Below are 21039 nucleotides of genomic sequence, written 5' to 3' on the forward strand. Positions count from 1 at the left end.
TTAGTACCGAAAATATAAACCATTACCATCACCGACAAAGGTTTGAAAGAGCCTGGTTCAAATTTTTCAAACATTTATTCAACGATATGCTGTTTAGTTGTTGAAAAGGACCTTGGCAGACAAAAAACCACCTAATCACGAGCCAATCCCGACTGTCGACTGTGTATTTTTTTTTTTTGAACAAAAAGAGGTCAATAAACAGTCACGTGCCATGGACGCGAAAATGTAACAAAAAATGCATCGCCAGCGTCATCCCTTGAGGTGATCAGTCAAATTGGATCAAACCGGAGCTATTGCTGGTGGAGGAATGGCAAATCCGGAATGTGATGTTGCGTAATATGGCCTGTCTGTCTAAATTAACACAAATCGCAGACGGGTAGGGGCCGTGGTGCAACGAACATATCGTAAAAGATATGAACCGTGATTCGTTATGATCATGATCAATCTGAGAATATTATTACGATCGCTTTGAATTTAAGGATAATTTAATTTGAATTACTTTTCTTTCTCAAAGGTTATGTAAGTGATTTTTTGGGTAAGTTTCATGAACATTTCCAGTATCATATGGTTAGTCAATCTTCAGTTCTGTCAAATACATTACTTATGATGTATTTGTTAAATCATCTATTCGATCAAATGCAACGAAATGCACATGATTAGTGAGCAGTACGTCTACCAAACCTCAGTTCACATACCTTCCCAGCAAAACCGAAAATCATAATGATGAAGCAGATTTGCATTGCATCAGAATTTTAGTAACAAAATAATTTTATTTTAAATACGGACATGTAAATTCTAAATATTGAAAAAACGGTATTTTAGAGCATGGTAAAACAAAACTCATAAATGAAATATTTCAACCGATTTCAGCAACACACCCCTGAGCCCTTATCCAACAAACAAACCTTCAGCGCGCGATAATGTAGATGGCGCTATTAAAATCTAACTGATTTTCAAATAACTAAAAATATCCGCGTTCTCTTCATCGAATCTTCTAATTTATTTTTTTTGGATGTTGCATTTGCACAATTCGTACGCCATTGCATGTACATAAATTATACATTTTTTATTCAACAACTCGAATAAATTTCTCATTATCAAACACATTCGGCTCAGGTATTAAAATCAATTGTCTACTCTACCGGATATTCCGCTCCACTCACTTTGTCACACAACAGAGGCACTTACATAGTTGCTATGTAGTTTTGATTAACTGCCTGCCAGCATCTGGTATTTTTGTTTGCTTCGAACATGCTCCCGTCGGTTAACCGAACATTTTCAACCTAACTGCATATGTGGCTCGTCGGATAAAAGCGTTTACGTAAAACTTTACTGATGGAAATGCATGCTCAATCGAGGAATTTCGCTCGTGACTGTTTATGCTCCCCGGAATTTCCAGGTGTGCCAGCAGAGTTAGATAAAATCACAAATCAGTTGTATTAAGTTGGGTGTAACTACTATCATTTTCACGCTGCTATACACAGAATCTAAGCACTTCCGAAAAATCAACGCTACTCAAGCGCCCTTCGGTATAGATGCATGGAAAACGATCAGTGTAACAACGCACGTCACTTGCATCCTGATTAAATCTAATTGTTTAAAATTCGTTGTCTCTTTTCGTACTGTTCAGTAGCTAGTTTTGCGGTGAGGAACGAGTGCAATTCAGCCAAGGCAAAATATCAGACCGTATCCACCACAATGGAATGTACTGAGATCACTTCTAATACTAAAAGGGTTTCTTTTTATTTCGTTCTCTTTCTCTTTCCCTTTCTCTTATTATTCTTCTTTTTTAAATCCAGTCCAAGGCATTTTTTACCTTCTCCAAAAAGCAGCACCCTTCTGCGACGGGCTCTTTAAAGTACATGGGCAGCAAAACTAGAATACATTCAATTCCTCCTGTCTTTACTCACAAAATAACTCTTTTGCTACTATCTTGCAAGACGCGATCAGCAGCAAAAGGTTTGTTTGATTCCATGTTAGCACATATGAAGCTCAAATCAAACGAATCAACCAATTCCTAGCAGATAACTTGCATCAGTAGTTCATTAAACATTCAAAGTTCTTTGTTCGTATAAAATATTGACTTAAAACTAAGATCGTACCAGGGTATGTGCCTCGCCTATTTCATTATCGATTCTAAAGGGTTCTCAACTATAGCTGGGTTGTAATAACCGATTTTCGAATAATCGTTGCCTCCTTGGGTTTGGTTGGACCGCTGACCACATCGGACGACACCAGCCACGGCGATATGTCTGCAGCTGAGGGTTTGATGTTCTCTTTCATTCGATCCTGCACACGTAAAAAGGAATGTGTGTGGGTTATAAAAACCTGTTTTACAATTTCATTTTACCAGTTCAAGCCTAAAGCGAAGTATTGTTTTAAAATTCGCAATGAAGAGAGGATTATTTTATGCTGATGATTTGTCAATTCGATGTACATAAAATGCAACAATTAGCGGTGCAGTTTGGTAGCGATCTATTAGACAAACCGGGTGTGCTCTGACAACATTAACAAAATATACACTATAAGCGACGAATTCCATAACCGCATGCACTCTTGTTAGTAGCATCTACTTACCCTTACTATGTGGTCATATATATACACACACAGCCAACAGAGAAACTTTGCAAAAGCAAAGAACCATCGTTCTGGCTCTCGGACTGTGTCTCTTCGGGAAAATTAGTAAGTGACCTTTCTACAGCACAAACCGATAGTGCAAAAAAATCATCACAAACCTTTAGGGTAGCTGCACCGACAGTTGAACTGGACATACCGGCACCGGTGGTCCGAGCCACACCATTGCTATCAATCACATCTCGTCCAGTGCTTGGTGCTGTTCCTACCGTACAGCTCTTGCTATCGCCACCATTGCTAAAGGACGTCCCCGCTAGGCTTTTCGTTGCATCCGGCGTTCCACCCAATGGCTCACAGGACTCATCCATCTTGAAAGGGTTACTGCTCTTAAAATCGCTCACACGCACGGTGGATGCGATCTTCTCTTCCTGAGCACGCTCGGATACCGGCAGTTCCTGCTCGTCCTCCACCAGTGCAACCGCAGGTGGAGGCGAAGAGGACGTAGAGGCAATGCTCGTACCGGAGAGATTGTGGAACGGGTTGGTTGATTTCGTGCGTACCGGCGACGACGGATTGGAGGCCATGTTCAGGAACGGATTGTTCGTGTTGTTCCGCAGCAGTCTATCGACATCGCTGTCCGCTGTGCTGCCGGCTCCGGTGGAGCTTCCGTTCGTGTCGGTTACCATCGCGAGGCCACCTACGGGGGAGGATGCTGCCTGTGGAACGCTGATCTTCTCCACAACGCCTCCCTTCTGCTCGGAGAAGTGCGTCACCGTGACGGTGTCGGTCGTAAGGGAAGCAGCCGGCATCGCTGCTATGCCGTTGGTGAAGGGCAGCGTCGGTGACTCGACGGTGGTCATCTGACCTGCGCCTGCTCCACCACCGGAGGTGGTTTGGAACGAAGAAACCGTTGTCGACTGCACCGATCCTGGCAGGAAGCAGCTGCTACTGGCAGTTCCGGTCGGCGATGAGGTTAGACGGGTCACCACCGCACTGGGCGATGCAACCATGGACGTGATCGTGGTGTGGCCACTGGAAGTCGGCAGGCTGGTCGTTGTACCGGTTAGGTTTAGTGTTAGCTTGTCGCCACCCTGCAACACATTGCAGTGCCCAGGCAGGATAAGGGTTTCGGTGCAGATAATGTTCAGAAGGGTGGAGGTTTTGAGTTCACATTTTATACAGGTATTTGACGGGACAAATACGAGAAAATTTTGCAAACATCATAAGACATACACACATACACGCATACGCAACGAGCAAACAATAGTAACGCATTTTACAACGATAATATAGCGGATGATAAATGAGTTTTAAACGGTACGGTGTGTATATGCATGGTGGGAGGTTTTATGAGAGAAAAAAAGAAAAGAAAAACAAAAAATAAAATAACAACATGACAAACAAACTGGTTTAGGTGTAAAAACGAACACACATGTACTATACACATTGCACAACGGAGCCAGGCATTGAAATAAAGTAACCATTTTTTAAATCGGAACGAGAAAAGCACGCTTTGAAACGTTATGTTTCCGACTGAGGTTCAATTACAACAACATTCCCTGGCAATGCGAGCTGGTTGCAAGCTCTAACGACAAGACAAAATGTGAAACAAACAGTACGAACTTAAACTTAGGTGCGTTGGAAACATTGACCAGTGCATATGATCGTGAGTTGGATGTCAGTGTGAATGGTAATAATGCTCATTCGCGGTATATGAATATTTGGTGCTAGAAAGAAAACGCATCAACCCGATGCGCCGGACTGCATCCGTGCACTGAAAGTAGTGGCATAGGGGTGCCGCGCGAATGGAGAATTCCTTTCGCAACGCACCAGAACCGAGGTTAAGTGCACATTTATACGTACCACCGACACGAACGTGGCTGCATTCAATGACTCGGGACCCTCGTGTAGAGGCTGGCTCGGCACGTACAGCTGGTGATTAGTAAGCTTCGGATGCAGTTCTTCCTCAACGCGTGCTGCAATGAGTGAGCGAGTGCGGCGGTTAGTAGAAGGCGTCCTGATTACCAGCAGCCTGAGGGTGCGAGCGCACTTACCTTTCAAGATATTGCACTTGATCTGACCGGGCGGCAACGGAACGCCGGCCCCAGCAGCCGCTGCCGCACTGTTCGACAGCTTGATCTGGTTGTTCGGCTTTTCCGCGTGCGGTGAGGTGGCCAGCTTCTTCAGCGTGTCGTTGTTAGTCTCTAGCTCGGAAGTCTTGTTGATCGTGATCTTAAAGCTACTAGCGTCGTTCAGCTCCACCCCGTGCAGCGACGGTGACGGGTCCTTCGCTATCGTCTTCAGCAGCGTATCAAGCTGGCTGTCCCGGTCCGAGGAAGCCGTCGTGTGGATGCTAAATCCGGAGCTAATCGACGCCTTCCCGAACGAGCCACCATGATGCGTACCGCCGGTACCGCCACCAAACCGTCCAAACGTACTCATCTCATGCTCGATGATGGGCTTTCCGGCATCCTCATGTCGACCACCGACGGTCACGTGCGTTAGGCCCGCTTTCCCGAAGGAACCCATCTTACCGCCGTACACCGCTACGTCCTCACTGGACGAGATCGATTTGTTCGAGCTGAGTGACGGCAGGTTCCCGTTTAGCAGTCCTACCGACAGCAGGCCAGCCCCACCACCGCTGGACGACCCCACCAGACCCGATCCGGCCAGAGCAATGTCCGATGTGCTGCTGCCCGAGCCCGGCATGTGATTGTGTATCACCGTGTTCGCGGATGGAGTGGACGTACCGGAAGTGGAATGCTGACCCTCATCGGCCGAGGAGCAGCTGGCAGTGGTGACGTGGGCAGGGTGTGCAGTGGTAGGTGGGTGCAACAGGTCACCGGAGGACGACGCCGGTGGAACCTGCTGCTTCTGGCGCTCGCGTAACACGTGTGACTGACGCCGAGCGAATCGCTGTGACGGTCGCCGCTCAAACTGCACCGTCCGGCGAGCTCGGTTCTGCTGCGTGGTCTGAAACTCCGTCTTGCCGGAATAGCGAAACCGGGAGCCCATACGAAAGAAGTTCTGCCGTGCCGATGGACCCTTAACCGGAGCACGCAACCGGAAGAAGGCGTGATGCTCTACCGCACACTTCCACAAATGCTTGCAGGCTTTCTCGTTGTGCAGCCGGAACACGAACGTGTGTTCCTGCTCACGTCCGTGATCGTCGTCCTCCACAACCACGAGTGTCAGCTTCTTCTTCTTAAAGTCCAGCTTGCCGATCTTGGGCCAGAAGAAGAGACCGATCTTCTGGATGCCCTCAAACACGAGGATGCCCGTCGGCGTTAGACCGAGATGATACTCGCAACCGTCTTTTCCCTGCGAATATAACGGAGGAAACGAACAATGAGAGTCTGGGTACTGGGTAGGTTCGCCGCAGGACGTAATCCACCCTCCGAATGACTCACCAAAACGGTATGCATATCGACGCCGTACATGTCCAACCATTTGACTTTGTTGAGGAAGCTCGTTTCTGCTTGAGCGGGCGTAAGCCCACGGCACTTCTTGTACTCCTCCAGGATCATGATCTCCAGCTCCTCCGTTTGATTCGGTACGAAGCGAAACTCGGACACGGTAGCGGCCGAATGAACTGTCTCCTCGAAGTCACCAAGTTCCGCTGCAACAATGACAAAATGAAAACCTCCATTAATGCCTCGATCGCAAGAGAGATCGCGATCATTCGATCGCTGGATGGATGGTACTCACATTGCAACGCTAGAGCGGCCAACTCGGACGCTTGCGGATCCGGACACTCCAGCCTACCGTCGAGGAGGTCCTGCTTGAGCTGCAGGAAGAACTGGTAACGCGTCAGCTCCTCGCGCAAGGTGTTCGGTTCGGATGAGTAGAACTTCACCTTCAACCGGAGCGTGTACGGTGGCCCAACTGAAACGGATTGCGGAAGGAAAAGCACCATGACGTCAGTAGTGATGAGGACACCAGCGGGAGAAGCTGCTCATACTCACTTTTCACCTGTTTCTTTATTGCCTTGGTCGGATCGAGCCAGTGTTTGACGTTGTTCGCATCCGTAAACTGCAGCCCGAAGTAGTCTTTCTCGATCAGATCGAGAGAATAGAAAACCTGCTCGTACAGATCGCTGGCCATCGCTTTTTTCTGCATGCGCAATTAGGGTGAAATAGTGACCGAGAAGAAGAAGAAAAAGAAGAGGGAAAAAAGAAGAAAAGCATTAGCCCCATTAAGCGTAGTTTTCCTTCCGACAGTCGGACGGACAGTTCAGCGCGGTGTGGTGCAAGTGCAATTAAACTTTCCCCATCCGCGCGGGTTAGCGATTTGTCCGGACGAAATCGTACCAAATTGACGCACCCCGGACCGATGGCTGCGAGGAAAGTCTTGATTTTGTTCCATTTTTTTTTTGCGCGCGCACGCGCGTGCTCGCCGGTATTATTTTAATTACTCCCGAATATACGTCGTAACGATCGCGCAAACTTTCTTCCGACAAATGGCGAAACGAGCAGTGAATTTTTTGTTGTTTTGTTTTGAAGCTGTGCGTATCAAAACTAGCGTTACGCAACACTAGCTCATCTTGCTAGTTGTTCCGCAATGTGTAGGGAAAGATAAGCGCAAAATATGCCTTTACAGGTGGATTTTTTTTCGCTTCCCAACCCACCGTTGATGATACCACCGCCGAAGGTATGTGCACAGAAACCAGAGTGCAAACAATGTGCAAGACACCACCGTAAGGTTTCTCCATCCGTATCGAATGACACACGACCCGCTGTGCTGCCTTCTGGTTGGGTATTGATTATATTTCTACGACACCACCAGCATTCCGGAGATCCCGAATTCATGACGCACCGTTTTTGTCGAAATGTATGAGGCAAAAAATCAATAATTATGTTCGACCAGGGCGGATTTTTTTCTAAGATTCGTCCACTTTTGGGTGGTCCACGTTCATAACATGCTCACGAAAAAAAAAATCCCACATCGAAAAGTCTACTGCAAAGCAAACCCTTACGGGAAAAGATTATGTTCACCTTTGCCCTAGATCATTAGTCAAATACGTGCGGCGGCTTAGCAAAGTAAATACCGCCATCGACCGGTGATCACGTACGCCGCTGCAGCCTAACAGAAAGCCCAACGGAGCCTTGCAACTTCTTCGCACCAGCAAAGGCACCTCTTCTTTCCAGTGGCAGGTAAATGCAGCAGGAAGAATTAAGGTCAAACATACACTGCGAAAGCGATAGTTACTGCCCGCCGATTGCCGGAGGTTTGGGTGGTGTTTTTTCCAGCTCGAACGCACGATCGCCGTACTTAGTGGAGCGCCGGTACCAACCCTGAAGGAGCCCCGGTGGAGTAATTATCGAGCAAAGAGCAACGAGCGAACAAGCGATCGAACGCATCGTCTGCCCCTTAATGGACGTGGTGCGCTTACAAGTAACTAAAACAAAACGCTACCTTCCCTGCTGCTAGGTAATCGCACATTTCCTCCGGAGGCGTAGGGGAAGGCTACGATCGGTTTGGAGCCTTCATCAAATGGTGCTTTAGGTGGTCGTACAGCACTACCAGCCATCCCATTCCGGATGAACCAAGCGGAAGCGGCTTCTTTTTTCCGGTCATCGAAAGTGAGAAGTGAGATTGTGAGGCAAAAAGAGGGATGGAAAATCGATAAACGACGAAGTTCTCGGAGATGGTTTCGTTTTCTTCATTTATTTGTCATTCCAGCAGGGATTGCGAGTGTCGTTTTGGGAAGCAGGAGTTAGAGAAAAGGTGAGATTTATGTGTTAATTGTTAACATAACATATGGTTGTAGGGTTGGGAGGAAATGCCTTTCAGCTCACAAATAATTATTCAAATCCTAATACGGCCAGGCCGTCCTTGAATAACTAACAATAACAATATGGTTGTAGAGTTTATTTTAGGGATTTTTATATGGGGCTTGAATATCACTTCTATACAAATCAGTGTTAACAAACGTTTCCATATACAACGCATTCTAGTAGGCCATTTTAAGGCCTTAAGCGACTCGCCTTAAAAGATTCATTCCCGATACTTTTCCACGTGGCGATTCATTAACATTCCAACCGTTATCATGCATACCAAACCATCCATCACGCGATCGTGTCCTCGCCCTCACTCAAATTCTTCGTTTCCTAAAGTCGTTTCGTTTTCTACGATTTTATCAGCTCAACCCGGTGGGCAAGGACATCGACATTTTCACCCGTTTTCGAGGTGTTTTTCGACGACGGTCAATGTCAATGACGAACCGACGACCGATGGTCGAGGGCAATGTGTGATTGACGGTGCAACTCGACACACCCATTCCGGTGCGTGCGTGCGTGTGTGTGTGTGTGTGTGTACGATCGCACGTGGTATTGTTGCGCATAGCTGCGCGCGTTTAGTGAATGACACATTTGCAGCCAACATCGCGACTCGCATCTCACCCCTCTTTTTTTATGCTACGCGATCAGTAACCACCCCAGCACAAACATCGGAGCGAAAAGCGTCAGCATCATGAGTCATTCCACGTGGCACAGTTATCGATAAAAGCCACCTCCCCCAGTGCGTGGTGGCAGCAAAAGGGGGCGTCCTCGGTAGTTATTTCTCGCTCGTTCTCACTCCCTTTAATGAAGGCGACAAACCGAGAGAGAGAGAGAGAGAGAGAGAGAGAGAGAGAGAGAGAGTGGGGATATGAACGCATTCCGATCCATTTCTCGACGCAGCGGGGACAGACAGGCGGCACACGCACACGACGCATGTTTAAATAGCGATCTAATTCCCGCCATTGGAGCCGGTGGCAGCGTCAACATCGCCGGATGTCGCCAGTAAGGGTCGTGATGCATCTCAGACCAACCATAACTTGCCCTCCTAATGGGGTCCCATACACACACACACACACACATGGGTCGTCGAATCGGTTCGAGTAGCACGACCCCGTGAACGTCAAGCTGACGTCACCACGGTGTGCATTTTTTATTTTTAGTTTTTCACGGCACGGAGATATGGCAATGCAAGGCAACCAATATGCGCACAGAATTGTGGCCGTTTCGCGCTGAGGTAATCGTTTTCGGGGCCAAGACCTGCGGACGAACGCGATGCACGATCGCGACGACACGCTGCAGTTGAACACATCTATGTTAAATAAGTAGTCAACATTAAATAACGGCCACCGCGAGGACGGCACACGACAAACCTTTCCGAGGGTTCGAGTTTCGTGCCTCCCGGGTCCAGTTTGGTCAACGCAATTGTTTTGCGAATGAGCTGCGAAAATCCATTCGACTGGGGGGTTTGTTTTCCAAAACTAAACGCTTTTCACCGGTTTAAATATGCATTAAGCGCGCGCGAACGAACTCGCTGGATCGGAGTGCAGAAGCAATTCGTTCTTTGCGAACGTTTGTTGAGCTCACGCGCTTTGCAAAAGAATAATTATTATCGACTAACTATTCAGCTTCCATTTTAACAACATTTCACCCAATTAACCGGCTCTGTGATTTATTTACCAACCCCGCTCACAAATGGCTGGTGGTGCATTCACGAGCGGGCAAAAATAGAAGCAAAAATCACGCACAGAACAATTTGTGTGTTTTGCGTGCGAAACAACCATTCCGCGATCGTTATAACAGCGCTCAAAAATCACACTTAATGGCCAAACAGTGTAGGAATGGGTTCAGGGGGAGTTCTCCACGTTGTGGGGGCTTCAGCGGAACGAATGAGGAAAATAACCAGGGGGTCGAGAATTGTCCGCAGCATCAACACAGCAATGGCGGCACCAAAAAAGAGCATCACCGCAAACGCAAACTGTCAACAGACAATGATAATGACTGTGTGCGGCTTATGTAACCCCTCGGTCGGTTGGTGGAAAACTTGCCGCACTTAGCTTGCTCGTGGGATAAACGAGGTCGAGTAAAAGGATCGTGTATTGGAGCAAAGGTTTCCGGTAGAAAAAGGAAGCCAGAGCTGACGATACCATCGAAGAGCAGAGAGTGAGTAATGAAAAATATGTCCTCAGAGATGATCGCCAGCGTTTGAGATGGTAATAGGATGCATATTTTAAACCCCGATAAGCTATGGGATAAAATATGAAAGAAAAGTGCATCAAAACGCAACCCAATGAACTTATCAATCCACGTGACCCACAACAAAAAATCGACACTCGTTCACAGCGCACATCGAGAACGCACTCAAGTCACGCTATCATCGAACGGTGCCCGTAGGGAAAAATCCAGATGCAGAAGAAAACAAGCCAATACCTCTTAAAGGTCTCCCGCTTACAGGGCGCGTCTCGTTGAGCCCTTTGGAGCGACCAACATGAACTGAGCTAGCTGGGCTGGGACCGCATCACATCACGATGGGGAGAAGTTTGTGTGATTTGGTGCAGCTTTTTCCCACCCAAAACCCCACACCAGCTTTGTCCGACCCCCCCTTTGGCTTTCACGCCCAAAGGGCCCACACCAGCTTTGTCTTCATTTCTCACTCGACGAGTCGCTGGGAGACGCCATGAGATCGAGGAGTTGGTTGATTCGCGAAAGGTTTCCCCCCATTACAAATCTCACCACCGTTCGCGAGAGGCACAAGAAAAAAAACCGCGAGCCCACTAGTGGCGTGTATGTGTGTGCAAACGCGTATGTGTGACAAACAGGCGGTGAACCGGTACAGTTGCACCAAAGACACCAAATAGAGCAGACGCACACACATCACGCGAATGACGATGTTTATGGCCAGAAGTCGGTTGGTTTTGTGTCCCGCGCGCGTGTTGAAGGAATAATAAACATTGGAACGGATTGGAAGGAGGGCAGACAAAAAAAAATCACACCCCTTTTGGCGGACCTCACGAAACCAACCGACCCCACCACCACCGATCGACGAACTCACACGGCATTTTGCTTGGTTTTCTATTTTTTTTCATCGATTTTTTAAGCTTACTCGGGGCTCTCGATGAGGTAACCGCACGATTCCATCAATTAATGGCTTAATTGAACCCACTGTCTCTGTTGCTAGTTCACAGTTGCGTATCAATTACCATTGCGTTTGCGACCGGAGCCTTCGCTCGTTCGAACCGGGGGGGTGGCGATTAATCAAAAGCTGACGCTAATTTATCTATTTACCACCGCGTGGCCAAATGCGGCATTTTTCATTAGCGAATGGCAAAAATGTTACCGTTTGGCCGGCTCAAATTAGGTCAAAACCGATGGAACGCACTCGCAACCGGCGAGGAGGTTTGGTTGCATTTTCACCCGGATAAACCACTTTCGAAACACGTTTTCCACCCAGCTGGAAGAGAAGAAGCTCAGAAAAAGCTCCCAAAAAGCTCGTTCGGTGGCACAAGATCGGTGCGCAATCGCAGTGAAATGCATCATCCCGCGAGCTGGCGTTAATTCGAACCGATTTCGAAGCATATTTTATTTTTTGAAGCCCCTTCAACAACCCGTCACGACACAACACCTGACGGTGACGAAAGCTCATTCAAATAGGCTGCGCGTCATGGTGCGTTAGCTGACGGTGCAGGTGAATCATTGCTTTCGACGCGTGATCAATTGGCCACGACAGCAGCGGACGATGGGAATTTTTATTCCCCCCAATGCAAATAACAATCTGCCATCAGCAACATATTCCGTTCATTATTATTCCGTCGCGGAAAAGAGCGAGATGACGAAGATCTGCAGCTAAGCCAAACGCACAAACGCACAAACAGTCTGCTGCTTTCGTAAAAAAGGTGCGCAAACATTAGCCCCGAAGTGATATAAGATTTACACTCGATTAATATCGCATCCAAATGATCGTTTCGGTTTGTATCCCTCCACTAGCCGCTCGCGGAAAGTGTTACAGTGCAATAAAATCATCATCACCATCATTAGCCATACTTACGCCGGCAGCTCGCCACACGCCCTAACACCAAAGCGCTACGGCTCCCACACCATCACTTTCTCCTTTTGGACATATCAATGTACAGGGGTGAAGCAACGAAAAAAAAAAGCCAAACCAAAACCAGATCTCATACTGCTCCCGATTGCAGCCAACTCCCCTGTGCGCGCGATGATTTTCCTTGGTCAATTTTTCACTCTCCTTCTTCGCGCAGTGAGGCTCGCTCGCTGAGGCCGAATGGCACACATATAAATTTTACACGCCCGAACGGTGTAGAAATTGTTTCATATCTTTCGTCTTCCCCTCGGGAAATATTCATTCCGCCTACCTTCTCACGCCTTTGTCGAGTTCCGTTAGCGTGGGTTCGACCTTTTAATCACTTTTGCTTACAGCGCCTTGTGGTGGCATTTATTTTTCGGGTCCTACCCCACCTGAAAGAGCTCGGGGCCAAACTGACCAAATAGCAACAAATCAACGGCCGTATATTTAATGCGTGGCTACGAAACAATGGGCGCAAGCCACAACGCGCAACGATGGCACACGCCAAAACGTGAAGATGGCACTCTGAAGAAATGGTCGCGCACGAGCAACTCTTCGACCGAATGCGCTTGCTTGACCCGCGTGGTGCGGACCGTTTAGGTTATTATCAATTTTCAGCTCGCGCCCATCTCCCTATAGGATGGTTGGGGGTGGTGTTTTTTTTTCGTTTTTTTCTTTTGCTGCAGGTTTGATTGTGAGCGCCTTGGGAGACTACGCCAACAGGGTATGGCGCCATAGGCGAATCTTGCACGCACAGTCTGCGCAATAAATTTACCCATCAGACACTAATTAAGATGAAACAAGCCGACGGCTGATTGCTGACAGTTTGGGGCACTGTTTTTGGATGCATCTAGAAATGAACACAGATTTCTTTGTTCCATGACGTCGTCCAGTTGACTGACTGTGAAAACGATGGGTTGCCCCGTCAGACGCGATGGAAAACTCGATCGTAACGGTAAAAGTTTCGAAGTTGGTGTAATTTTGAAACCAAATATTCATCATCTGACACTGAGGTACTTGTACAAGCCGTTTCTTTAACGATAGCATTTCAAGATATCACAAACAATGTTTTATTTGTTTAATTCGTTATCTTCTCCTGGGTTTTTTAAACTTTTTTTCCCGAGGTACATTATTCAAAACTTAAAACTTCTCAACGATAATTCATCATAGTACAAAGCATTGCATTACTATTGTATTAAGGTTAAGATATTATGTAAACTAGAATCTATGTAATCTTCACATTTGTATGTAGAAATCTATTATGAAATACATATACTACTTCTACTACTACTACTGTTTAGTTCGTAGCATTTGATTGTAATGATTAGTTGATTTACACCGAAAACTGACAACAATTTAGAGGTTGTGTACATTGAAATATCGAAACGAAAGATTACAACAAAATAAACGTTTAACATGAAACACGTTTCTTAGCTATTTGCGTTCGGTTGCATACAAGCTAGCCGATACATACAATTCAAACGGATTTTCCTTTTTGAGCAAACTTTTATACAACGAAATCGAATAGCCCACAGCCTCCGAGAGCGGCATTAACGTGGAAACCCCCGTCCCAAAGCCCAACCCAAAAAAGGAAATTCATTTTCAAAATTCGAATACAAAAAAAACATGCCCCCAGTTTGGCACATAAAACATGATGCTCGCGGGCTCGGCTCATGTGCCAGTGGCTCGGATGGGCAGGGTCGGACTTTCTACCGATGAATATAATAACCCTCTCTCGGGGACGGGACGTGGTTTTGGTTGGGAAAATTTATTTCCCCCCCAATCACCCACACTAATACCCCCAACGCGAGAGGTTAGTTCAGGCTCTAGGCGGAGATGGCCAAGAAGGAAAATGGATGAAAAACGCTCTCACACAAAAACAAAATAATGCTAAAGGTACATCAAAACCAACCCAAAAAACCAGCTGCACCGTCCTTCCTGTTCCATCGAAACCGGTGTTTAGTTGCATATTGCATTAGGCGGTTGCTTACGCGCGTGCGATGAACAAAACCCATCCCAAAGGCGAATGGAAAATCAAACGCCACAACCACTTCCTAGTCGCAGAGACCAACATCAGAGACGCAACACCGGATGGTGCCGGTGAAAACTCACCGAACCTGTGGTAATGGGCATCTGTTTTCTTCGCATTTCACGAATCCGCGAATTAAAGAAACATCACAACAATTGTTATCAGTGCATTTTCTTTTTCCTGCTCGGTGGTGGTTTTTCCTGCCGAACCGTGGAGATGGAGGTGATATTTTCGCTCGTAAGATCTCTCGGGCCTAGTTTCCCATGCGGTCAAAGAAGAAGAAAAAAAAACACACACAATAACGTCACAACCACTTCAATCCAGTGTAGCCCATTCGGTGGTAGCTACGACGCTGGTGTTGTTGAGTTAATTTTTGTGAAATCGATTTTAATTAAGCTTTTCGTTGGCCTCGGCGCAGTTTCGCAGCACCCGTGACACGGAATCTGCATTGTATTGCGCGCACGCCGTGTGGATGTAGTGTGGGGGAGTCTTTTTTTTTCACAGCGTTGCGAAGTCACCCCACTATCAGCCGTGCACAATCGCGGGTTCTGCCGCGACCCTGGAAAAAAAACCCGTGAGCTGGTACCCACCACACCATTCAGCGGTCAGATATTGATCGCCTTTACGCCCTTACACCACTGGAGAGGGCACATCAAATTGAAACCGCACAAAGTGGCACTGCTTGTTCGAAAAAGCGCCACCGTTTTTGCTTCCTCTCACGGCTCGAGACGAAACGGCATTAAATGGAATAGATTGTTTTACACCGCCCGAAAACAACGCTTCGCGGGGGCACGCGGAACAAACCATTAGGCACCGTTGGAGCACGGTAAAATGCGCGTCGGAAGCAAAATTAAATCAAAATAAATCACCACTAAATTGAGGTCAAATTGAGCCTCACGTACTCAGCGATCGTTCGTTCTTCATGGGAGGCCGGCGAATTTATTTTCTTAATTTAGCATTATGCACCCTGTGTGTGCGATTAATTTACTACCGGTAATCCGGCTGATTAACCCACACGCAGTTTTCCATCAAGCAGCTACTGGATGTTTTTGCCCTATTTCAGCTAACCCGTTTGTCTCTAGCACCTCTCTAGCATCATTCTGGATTCCGTTTCCGAGGCAATCGTCTATGGTGATGATCTCAACATACCGAACTCGGCAACACACGCACACGCACGTGCACGCACACAATCAACATCCATTGCATAAGCACCCGGCAAACAACCCATCCCGGGATTCGACGGCTCGTAAAACCCGTAAAGAAAATGGGACACGAGATTAAACCGTCTCTCCCGAGAAATCCTCACCACGAAACCACCGCAAGAATCGGCGCTTATCGGAGGGAGGTACATAAAACAAACCCCCAAAAATGTCGGCCCCACCAGCTCGTGGTGTATCGTTTAGCGGTAGGCATTCCCCTTTCCCGGGGGAAAAACACCTTTCGAGAAGTCACCTTGAGAAGAATGCGGACGATGGCGAGATACTGCGGACCAGGAGATGGAGATGGAACAGCAAATGATGCAGCGGATCGCCTCCACGCAATAGCTGGTTGGGGTGGTTGAATATCAACAACCAAAACACACACACACACACACGAAGCGGATCATCCCCTCGATCGGATCTCGTACCCCTGGATCGTGCGCCCTTATGGGAAATAATGCTAGAGGCCATACACCAAGGCACATACCCACACGGTGGAAGTGAAAACGGAAGAAGAAAAGGAGAAAAAAACACCTCCTGTAAGTAGACCTCGAGGGTTAATACTTGCTTGCCTGGCCTGGGGGTAATCTAGCCGCTGTGAGACCTCGAAAGGCAGAAGGGTTCACAGGGCGGGGGATGAGTGAGTTTGAGATTTTAATAAACCAACAACACAGGTAATTAAACTGTTATTATTCTCACCATCGACGTCTCGCTCTTTGGCTCTCTTTCTTGCTCTCTCTCTCTCTCTCTCTCTCTCTGCATCACTCTGTGGCTCGTGTTTTCTCTCTTCCCCACATAGGTTTTTCTGGCCGGAAGACACCCGAACCGGCCGAAAAGGGCGAAGGGTGGAATGACTGGAAAATGGAATGCTCCCCCCTCTACTGGCTTTCCACACCCCTCCCGGGGTTGGCTGGTTTCGAGATTCCAATGAGAAAAACGTATGGTTCACTTCCTTAAACAGGCCGCTCGCTTCCCAGGCTTCCCATCGGGTTTTCCCCCGTTGGGTAAAGTTCGACGGGTTTTCCACCCATTTTCCCATACGCCCCAGCGGCGTCGGATACCGAACGGATTGCGTTCCGAACGCGCCACCATCTTGTCTCGATGGTTTGGGGGGGCTTGATTTTTATTTTACTTTTATTTTGGTTTTGTGGCTCGCGGAACCGGAAGGGAAAATACGAATTTAATTCCTCCAATCTCTCGCTGCTGGTCGCCTTTATTTCCCCTTGAAGCCGTGCCCCTTTCGGTGACGAACCGTTCGGGCCCGTTTTTGTCGTGTTTTCCCGCTTTTCGAGATGCTTGAGGGAATTTTCGAACCATCATCGTCGCGGTTTTGGGGCGCTGCTCGTCGAAACAACGAACCACCGCCGGCTGATTGGGAACAGGAGGGCTTCTCTCTGCTAACGGTTTTGGGCGGTGGTGTGATTGGATTCTTTTGGTGTCGGTGGCTGGTGGTGGGACAAAGTGTCGTCACACGCACGTCGCAGTGGCGGCGGCTTCTCGCGTACATACAACAACAAAAACGCACACACACGCATGGTGTGGAACGCAAGCGTGAACGCAACCAAACGTCGTTCTTTTGAGGTACAAATTCCCACTGCTGGAGCGGGAAAACCCCCAGCGCGTTTTTACACCAGATAGAGGGGGGATAGCTTTTTTCGTCGAAAAATTTACGCACCCATATATGCAGGCGTTTAATGCATGAACGGCCACTGAAAGGTGGTGTGCCACCATAAGGCAAATGGTGAATTTGTCTTTGCCTTTGTTACCTATTAGAGGCTGGTTGTTTTTTTTTTTTTCAAGTATACCAACAGTTTTTAAAACTACCTTTTGTATGGCATAATTTTGCACTGCACCACCAATAAATATTGCCAGGAGTCTTCGTCCTGCTAAGCTAAGAAGCTTAGAGCCATTGAAGCTCTCCTTGTCTGGCCGAATGCAAGAGAAAAGCGCAACAACCAGGCAGACAGTGAATGACAAAAGACGCAGTATCGAGGATATAACTGAGCCAGATGCATATCCTGCCGAATCCTCGCTACGAATACCATATGGTGAGGGGCAAACGACAAACAACAAATGCCACACATTCTGGATATCGCATCGCCAGCAATCGAGCTATCAAGGTGGACATCTCAGGTGAAAAAAAAGCATCGTTAGAAAAGAAAAAACGAAGGTTCCGTCTACCGTAGCGAGCACGTCTGTGTCCGTGGCCATGGTAATAATGCCACGACACATGCTAATCATATTCTACATCCCCTTCTGCCGTGACCTAAGGGTGCAGGCGTGTGTGAGTGTGTGTGTGTGTGTGTGTTTGTACGCACTCGCGGTGTCGTCATCCTGAACCAAGAGCGCGGAATCACCCAACACGGAAGGAAAGACTTCAACGGTGAAGGCGACGAACCCGCTCGTAAAATGTGTCGGCAAAATACAACCATCAACGATGACGATGTTCGAGAAAGAACTCTCACGTTCTGCTGGCTGATGGAATGCGTATTAAGCAGACAACGGACAGAGTCGACGGCGAGTCGATAGTAAAAGTGGGACACAAACGGCACCAGACTGAAGGTTTTCGCGTTCGATCTCCAACCGCTCCTCGAGACACAAAGCGCTTCGAACGTTTGCACCGATTGCAGCAGCACCAAGGTAGCTGGCCACTGTATTTAGACAGCTGCTGCTAGGAAGGGCGTCCCGAGTTTACGCCATCCAACGTGGCCTTATCGTGTTGTATGTGGAACCCCGTCCGGCTGGTTAGAATACACCTTGGCCACATTCCAACAGGCTGCGTTGCTGGTGATAACAAAATGCATCAACGCCGTCGGTTGCTGGGGGCGGCAGGTCTAGCATATGAAGTGGGGGCTTTACCACTGCACTGGGGTAAACGCCACGTGTTATCGCTAGCTCGCCTCATTGCGTAGCCGCCCTCATGCCCTCGCTCGTGGTGACAAAAAGCCGCAGCTAATTTGCGCCTGAAAGTCCCGTGCATTGCAATCGTGGGAAGCGGCAGAAATGAAACCACTCGAGTACGGTCCCATACACAAAATTACCCTAATCGACGCTACATGCGGAACATAGCATCGTACAGCCGTACGATTTCGTGCGTGCAAAAGCGTGCTTTACAATCGTGCTAACGTGCGTGTGCTTGAGACCGTTCGCGTGGTAACGGAAGCGAAGAAGACGACGGGATTGAAATTGAGCGTTCGTTACTACACAGGGGTGTAACGAATGCATAAAACCCCATGGAAGGAGTTGAAGATGGGTGGCCTGAATTTAAGATGTTCCACCAGGTGTGTTTTCGTGTATTCTCGTGTGTTTAACACCTTGGAGAAGCCACACGCGGTCGATACTTGACCGACATTAGCGTCATTAGTTGATGGATTATCTCGAGATACTTTCGGGAATCGAGGCGGCAACGGCTTATCGGAAAACACACGCTAATGGCCCTCTCCTACACAAGTACACTGCCAAACACTTATGCTGAAAGCGTTAATGGAATGCAATCACCAGAGCCCCAAAGTGATAGACTTTTGGGATGTGTGCATTTAACAGTGCTTCAAAAAGAGTAAATGATTTAAATCAAGGGGTTCATTTGTCACCAGGGGTCTTTTTTAAAATGAATCTAAAGTCTTTTCAAAACGTTACTGTTTGTTCAATACTCCGGATGTTCAAAGTATAGGAGAAAAACTTCATTCAGTTGCTTTCAGGAGCAATGCAGTGCAGTTACATGTTTCCAGGTTTCCATTCATTAGCCCTCGCTGGCCACATGGTTCTGGCATGATTGTTCCGGTTCGGTAGTTCACTTTTCCTGCGGTGTGTGTGTGTGTTTGACTACTGTCCAAAGTAGCGACTATTCTCCCTCATAATTTACCCAAACCTTCCACCCTCTTGAAGGGTTGGTATAGCGTCGTTGGAAACAAATATTCCAAATATTTAATTTTCGCTACCATTTCCCGTTACCGAATAGTCAGCACACACCGGCCGGGCCTTGTTTGCCGCCCCAAAGTGCGATCTTATCTTATCGAAACCCGCCCCGAAGCGATGGGCGCTTTTATTTTTTGCTTTGTTTTTGAAGACGGAACTGTGTAAGCGACAAATAAAACGTTCACCCTCATCGACGACACTACATTGCCGCCCTCTTGGTCACGAAAAAGGGGTGCCCCATTCGCATCCCTTAATCGCGAGATAAGTAAAAGGGTTCACGCACTCCCGGGGCTTGTAGGGCTTTTTCCTGCTCCCGGCTTACTTACCGTGAGGTCAACCGAAAGATCCGTATTATCGAGCAAGATCACACGGCACGGGATCAGGTTCTTGTTCGTCGGGATGCGATGCGACTTGATCTGACTGTCGACCGTATCGGCCGCGGCACTGCGGCCCTTTCGACGGCTCAGAAAGCGCAACATGCTGCTGGCGGCCCCCTTTGTTTTGGGGCGGTGGGTGATTGGGCGAGTGGGCGGCTCCTATTTCGCCTCCTTCCGGTGTGGTTTCACGTTGCTAATGGCGACGACCAGCGCGCGCGCGACCCTTCAACCGAAAGGGCCCGCCGTTCATTCGAAATTCGCCCACTTCCCTCCTCACGATTGTGGTCTTCTTCCACTTCTTCCGCGTCGCGTTTTCCCTGGCCCCTACGGAAACCCACAAGCCGCGAGCGCCCGCTTCGTTGTGTCACGTCACCACTGGCCCTTTCTGGCTTCTTTCCACCGGAACCACGACGAAGAAACCCGTGGGACGCCCTTCCGTCCGGTTCGACACTTCACCAACACCTCCCCCGAGGGTGGGCACCGTGGAATGGGGCGGGAGGATGGCTTGATAGCAGCTGCTTTCCCTTCCCGCGGGGCGACTTTTTTTCGCGCACTCACGCAAAAACACGATCAATTTTCCACTAACACTGCCCCAAGAACGGACGTACGGAATAGGCGAAGGATTACACCGTTGAAGGAGCCCCGTGTGGGGTGGGACACAGGAAAGTGACCCTTCGCGCTCGTTCACGGAGCCACTTTTGCTTTATTCAAACAACCTCACCACGCCATGCACACGAACGCACACATATCCACACGCATACACTCGCGGGTAGCGCACAACGATCGAAAGAACGATCGACACTGGAGCACAGCCAAGAACCACTTGGGGGCAACTCTTGGACGCGATCCTCCCTTCGCGTAAGGGTCCTCTCACTCTTTCTCTCGCGCTCTCTCTCTCTCTCTCTCTCTCTCTCTCTCTCTCTCTCTGCCTCTCTCTCTCTTTTTAGGCCGGTGGGCTTTCGCGGCCGTGCTGGCAAACGCCGTGTCCGTGAAGGTATGTCCAGTCTTCTTGACCACCCCGAACGGACCCACGCATACACGCGCCCGCGAAACCACACACACGCGCACCGATCGACCGATCGCCGAG

At 48.3% G+C, this 21039-nt stretch overlaps 1 protein-coding gene across 1 annotated transcript; it reads right to left on the minus strand.

The window, feature by feature from the left end:
- Positions 1 to 1094: 1094 nt before the first annotated feature.
- LOC128722191 (mucin-5AC) lies at positions 1095 to 20092 on the minus strand. The gene is made up of 8 exons (XM_053816037.1): positions 19902 to 20092; positions 6540 to 6687; positions 6283 to 6459; positions 5985 to 6193; positions 4629 to 5895; positions 4438 to 4550; positions 2736 to 3665; positions 1095 to 2289 (listed from the first exon to the last, which is right to left on the minus strand). The coding sequence occupies exons 1-8, from the start codon at positions 20052 to 20054 to the stop codon at positions 2152 to 2154; spliced, it is 3135 nt and encodes a 1044-aa protein (XP_053672012.1). The 5' UTR covers positions 20055 to 20092; the 3' UTR covers positions 1095 to 2151.
- Between the last annotated feature and the right edge of the window lie 947 nt (positions 20093 to 21039).

This window comes from Anopheles nili, chromosome 2 (assembly GCF_943737925.1).
Source record: "Anopheles nili chromosome 2, idAnoNiliSN_F5_01, whole genome shotgun sequence".
NCBI lineage: Eukaryota > Metazoa > Arthropoda > Insecta > Diptera > Culicidae > Anopheles > Anopheles nili.

Bases quoted from the DNA above. Each gene is read 5' to 3' on its own strand.
- LOC128722191 (XM_053816037.1), bottom strand. From the start codon at position 20,054: ATGTTGCGCTTTCTGAGCCGTCGAAAGGGCCGCAGTGCCGCGGCCGAT. The intron at 3,666-4,437 runs GTACGTATAAAT...AATGTGTTGCAG, and splicing joins CAGCCACGTTCGTGTCGGTG to GGTGGCGACAAGCTAACACT. The intron at 2,290-2,735 runs GTTTGTGATGAT...TTACGTGTGCAG, and splicing joins TCGGTGCAGCTACCCTAAAG to GATCGAATGAAAGAGAACAT.